The 5742-nt window shown below is 37.7% G+C and overlaps 1 protein-coding gene across 1 annotated transcript; it reads right to left on the bottom strand.

Moving 5' to 3' along the window:
- Nucleotides 1-3133: 3133 nt before the first annotated feature.
- On the bottom strand, nucleotides 3134-4246 carry LOC136970406 (telomerase reverse transcriptase-like). Its single transcript, XM_067264848.1, has one exon. The coding sequence runs from the start codon at nucleotides 4244-4246 to the stop codon at nucleotides 3134-3136; it is 1113 nt and encodes a 370-aa protein (XP_067120949.1).
- Nucleotides 4247-5742: the final 1496 nt, after the last annotated feature.

Below are 5742 nucleotides of genomic sequence, written 5' to 3' on the forward strand. Positions count from 1 at the left end.
AGGTTAAAATGTATTAACAGACTTAATACTCTTTAGCTTTAGTTTATTAATGTGCGATGTACAATTAAATAGGTAGGCAAAGCAGAAGTCCTTTCTCATAAAAATTCTGATTCTTTCTCCTAAAAATTCTGACAAAGTAATGCATGTTTTCCAGGAATCCATAATTTCTTATTTTCATCCGGCCTGTTTACTTTAATCGCCAATGCTTTTTTTCCTAGCTTTATCACTTGGAAATCGATGCAGTTTGAATTTAGGAGCTCTATTTTGAGCAATTAATGGCCGATCGACCCGGCACGATCTATTTTTATGTGGTAGCTTTAAGAGCGATATAGACGTATCGATAGATCTAAAGGCTAAAATAATAATTTCTAACGTCAGTATAGCAAAGTAAAGACTAACTTGACGTTTAGAATCTATTTTAGATTGGAACTACCTGGTATATAAAGTTTCGAATCCTGTTATTTATCGTAATAAATAGCTGATTGACACTCACTTGTCATAAGCGGATCGGAAGCTGGCCTCATAATGGCGTCCACAAACCACGTGATCGGCAGTAGCCAATCATATTTTGACCCTCCAGTTGACCATACTCTGTTTATAGAGGGCTCTATTACAGAAAGATTCAAAAAGTACTTTTATAAATTCTATTTTAAACGAAAGAGAGCGTTGCACTTTAAACTAAAAAATTCAAGCTTGTATATAAAATATTATTTTCGTGGAACGTAGTTTTAGTCAAATATTTGATGTTATATTAATTGAAATACATTTTTAACATTTATTAATTATTTTTATTATATATATATAATTGTTTAAATATAAAAATACTATCAGATGAGTCCGGTGTCGCTCTGGAAAAAAATAACAATAGCAGAGATTAAGATTATTAGATGATTTTATACTTCTAATCTTTCTACTATATTATATTATAGTATTTGATTTATATTTACGAACGTTGTCTTACGCAAGGGTTTATCACACAGAGTGCCCAATCTAACACATTAAAAATTCTGTAAATTGTGTACAGTGGAGGAATAAAGAATTTTTAAAATGTGTAACATTGGTCATTCGGTGTGATAAACTCTTATGTAAGATAACCTTTATAGTTATATAGCCGATGCTACCCGTTTTCATCGGATGCAAAACTTATGTCTTCTCGTTTCCGAGACTGATTAAAGAATTTTTAAATGGGCCTAAAATATATCAAATCTTTGCCTCCATCGGGCAAACAGATTTTTCTTGATTCATTCAATTTCTTTTATAAAACGTCTAAATACCCAGAAATTTGGAATACAGCTAAATTAGTCATGACGTACAAAAAAGGACACCATTGAGAACCCGAAAATTATAGACCGATTGCTCTTCTCCCGGTATCAAGGAAATGTTCGCATCCATTTAGTAAACCGTTTTCAACGATGGACCCGAGAAATAAATCATAACTCTGAATTCCAACACGCTTTTACCAAATCCAGGGGTACAGAATTTGCTATTTTTTATTATCTTGTTTGGTTAATAAATTAAACAATACTACTCAGACACCTTATACCTCTGAGAAATTATTAATTTAATTATGCAAACGTTTTCCACCTGTTCCACAGGTCATCTTCAAGCAATTTCTTACTTCTGGAATGTTATCTCGTGCAGGTTCGAATATACAGGGTGACAATAATTAACCCGTACAAAGTTTGTAGCAATGCTGCACCTGAACTTTTTTACTGTCACCAATTTACATAATATTGTTTAATTCTCCATGATTTCCTGCCCGTGTAGATATACTTTCGATGTAATAAGGGTTAGTTCTTTATTTTTTTAATGGTGTCGAACAAATGTTGTGCAATTTTGGAGCTATTCCGGCAAGGAAAGCATCAATGTGAAATTGTTCGTCTGCTCGGTGTTCCAAAAATGACAGTCTCAGATGCAGTTCGGCGATTCAAGGAGCTTGGCCACAATGGTGACCGTCCCGGACGTGGAAGAAAGCGCACTGTCAACACGTCTAGGAACCGCAAGATCATCACAAAGCGAGTTGACTGACATGCGAAGGTCTCCATGAGAAAAATTGCTCGTGAGATCAGAATCAATCGCGAATCGGTGCGGTTAATGGCGAAAAAGGAACTCGTACTCAAGCCCTACAAGTTCCAAAAGGTTCAGCTCCTCACCGATGAAAACAAGTGCGTGAGACTCCAAAGATCCCGTTAACTCAAGCGTCGGGCCGCAGGTCGACAATGGGAGTGCATTCTCTTCACAGACGAGAAGCTTTTCTCCGTACAACCATCAAAACGACAGGAACTGGTCCGCGGGGGCTCCTGGAAGCTCAGCCGTCATCGAACATCACAAAATCCAATGTCAGTCATGGTTTGGGGCGGAATTTGTGCGAGCGGCAAGACACCCCTTGTTTTCGTCGATCAAGGGGCCAAAATCAATCAAGATGTGTACCACCATGACATTCTCGAGGCTGTGGTACTTCTGTGGGCTCAGCAGCATTTTGTCAGTGCGAAATGGACGTTTCAGCAGGACTCGGCGCCGACACACAGGGCGAAGAAGACTCAGGAGTGTGCAAGGCTCATTTTCCCGATTTCATCTCGTCTGCGGAATGGCCACCGTACTCGCCGAATCTGAACCCAATGGACTACAGTGTGTGGTCCATTTTGGAGGCCAGGGCCTGTTCTAAGCGCCATGAAAGTTTGGAGTCGCTGAAGCAATCCTTGCGCTGGGAGTGAGACAAACTGTCTCCAGAAGAGTGCGGCCCATCGCTGAGAATTTCAAAACGCGTTTGGGGCTCTGCATCAAAGCAAAAGGAGTCCACTTTGAAACTGGCTGAATATCTGATTAATACGTAAAGTATTGTCACTGTTATATGCTTTTGTTTTGCTAATTTTCATTTCTTTAATAAATTTACGATACAAAAAACTTGTACGGGTTAATTATTGTCACCCTGTATATCGCACGATATTTTCAAAATTTTAAAAAAAACCGTTGGAACATTCCATGTAAAATATAAAATATAAACAATAATAAAAACATTAATAAAATTGATTCAAATAAACATATTGATCCGCTAAATAATAATTTAAGGGACGTAAACTAACATAATATATATCTATATTTTATACGGGATGAGGATATGCTATATGCTTGATTAAATGGGGTGTTTGTCAATCATGAATTTCCACGCAGTTGGCAAATTCGTTGCGTCTTTATAGTTCAAACATCTACCTGTTGTCCCTGATTTGTATATTTCAAATTTTTCCATGGTTAATGCTAACGATGGTGAGCGTACTTGTTGGATAACTTTGGCTTCATTCCAATTAATTACTGATCCCTCAGTTTGTGCCATTTTTGATAAGGTGGTAGTGCAGTGCCCTTTACTGATGTCATACATATGTTCTTTTAGTCTTTTGTTTAAGCCTCTGTTAGTGACTCCTATGTATTCTTTATTCAGGTCCAATTGATCATTTTCGTATGGGATTTTATAGACCCCAGAGCATTCATCCGCTTTTGTGCTATCTTTGTCGTTCCTGAGGGCACTGTAGATGGTGGGTGCGCGCTTATAAATCAGCTTTGCATTCTTACATTTGGCTATTTCCTTCATTATCGTGGACAATTCTTCTCTGTACGTGAATTTAGTTATTTCCCCGTTTGCATTCCCTTTCGGTTTCTTTTTATTAGGTGTTATGTAAGAGTTTATTAGGTTTTCGACTATTGATTTTTTAAATCCTAGGGTTTTTGCAATGGTTCTAATTCTATTCAACTCTTGTATTCTGTCATACACGTTGGAGCAATAGGCAAATGCTCTTCTAATAATGGCCCTAAACGCCGATAGTTTGTAAGTGGGCGGATCGTTTGATGTGGAGGGAATGTATAGTGGGTCATGCGTGGGTTTGATATATACTTTCGTAGATAAGGAACCTTCTTTAAATGTAACACTGATATCCAAAAAATGTACTTCTGTTGTGCTGAGCTGTTCCAGTTTTAGCATCAGGCCATGGTTATTCGAATTCATCGCATTCAAAAAATGTTGTATCTTTTCGTCTTTTTTCCATACAATTAGTATGTCGTCGACGTATCGTTTGTATAAAACGATATCATCTTTAAATGTTCTAATAGTAGTTTGCTCCAACTTACGTATCACCAATTCACAAAGTAGCCCAGACATTGGGCTGCCCATGGGCACACCTTTCTTTTGCTTATAAATCTTGCCATCGAAAGCGAACACTGAATGGTAACATATTAGGTCAGCCAGTAGTTTCATGTCTTCGGGGGTAGGCTGTTACCCTTGGGTCTAACGTGCTGAGGTGTGTCCACCAAAGCTTGAAAACATGCATCCAGTTTAATTGATGGATATAGATTTTCGAAATCCATAACTGAAGCAATTTCTTCTTCTACTAAAGATATGTTTTGGAGATCGTTAACCACGTTCAACGGGTTCTTTGTGTTAATAAATTAAAACAATATGGTGCAGGTAACAGTTTTTCAAATACGATTATGCATCTTTTTTTCTTCTTATAAACTACATATTGTAAACAGCAATTTACTTAGTCCGGAAATAATCACAAAACGTGGAATACTTCGAGGTGAAACTCTGTCTCCGTACCTTTTCAATACATCAATGATATACATAATTTATTTGATAAGGATAGTGAAAGAATATATATTAACGGTCGTATCTTTTACTATATTTTATACGCAGACGACTTTGTATTATCAGCACCTACTCGCATAACATTACAACATAAAATCGATAGAGTAAATAAATACTTATCATCGTTATATTCATCGATTAACGCCTCAAAAACAAAAATAATTATCTTCAGAAAAAATATTAAATTAACTAATTGTGAGACCGCGGATTTTAGCGGGAAAATTTATGTAAATGAAAGAAAACTTTCATTTTTTTGTTCAGAGAATTTTGTAAACGATCACCGATAGAAAAAACTCCTCGCGGAGAAACGGAGCAGAGGTCTCCAGTAACCAGCAACAGTTAGGTGGGAAAGTTGACACTTAGCTGTCAAGAATTCGCGAGTCATCGTCAACAACCGACCGCTTCCCACACTAACACTATAAAAGCTCGCGCCACCGGAAACTTAGGGCGCTCGCATAGGAAATTATTATTGTACTTGTGTCTGTCTCCATGCCCAGAAACGAAGTCCCATCGGAGAAGACCTACAGCAACTCTTCCACGTCGTCGGCGACTGCCATACATCGAATTATATCGTCCAATCTCACACCAAGAGGTATTTTGTTAGGATCTTTGTACACTCTCTCTCCCGCAACGGCAATAGCTTTAGCTCATATCCACCTGTTTGGTTAGAGCTTGTTGAGCTCTACATCTACTTGCATATAACCGCATAGTACCATAGAATAGTTTGTAATCGCCTCGTATGTTATTCTAGTTATTCAATAAATGTTTTATTTGTTAACCGTCTCCTGTCAATCCAAGACGCCCGTCGCTTACCGACGCACCTCCCCACTCACATTTTGCCCTCCTAGCCATCCGAAACGACAACGAGATCGGGTTTTGCCAACCCGTGCAGTGTAAGTGGTCAGCGAGGATAAACCCCTGACCCTCTGCTTATCTCACATAATCAAGAAAAAAACTTTTATCTAAACGGCAGACCTCTAGAAATGATCGGTAACATAAAATATCTGGGAATTATCTTTAGCTGGGATGGATCTTTTCAACAGCATTTTAAAGTTCTTACTGCAAAAATTAACTCGCTCATGGATAATACTATATATTTATGCTCA

This window comes from Centruroides vittatus, unplaced genomic scaffold (assembly GCF_030686945.1).
Source record: "Centruroides vittatus isolate TY-2023 unplaced genomic scaffold, ASM3068694v2 contig_1938, whole genome shotgun sequence".
In the NCBI taxonomy this organism is placed as follows: Eukaryota; Metazoa; Arthropoda; class Arachnida; order Scorpiones; family Buthidae; genus Centruroides; species Centruroides vittatus.

Bases quoted from the DNA above. Each gene is read 5' to 3' on its own strand.
- LOC136970406 (XM_067264848.1), bottom strand. From the start codon at position 4,246: ATGAAACTACTGGCTGACCTAATATGTTACCATTCAGTGTTCGCTTTC.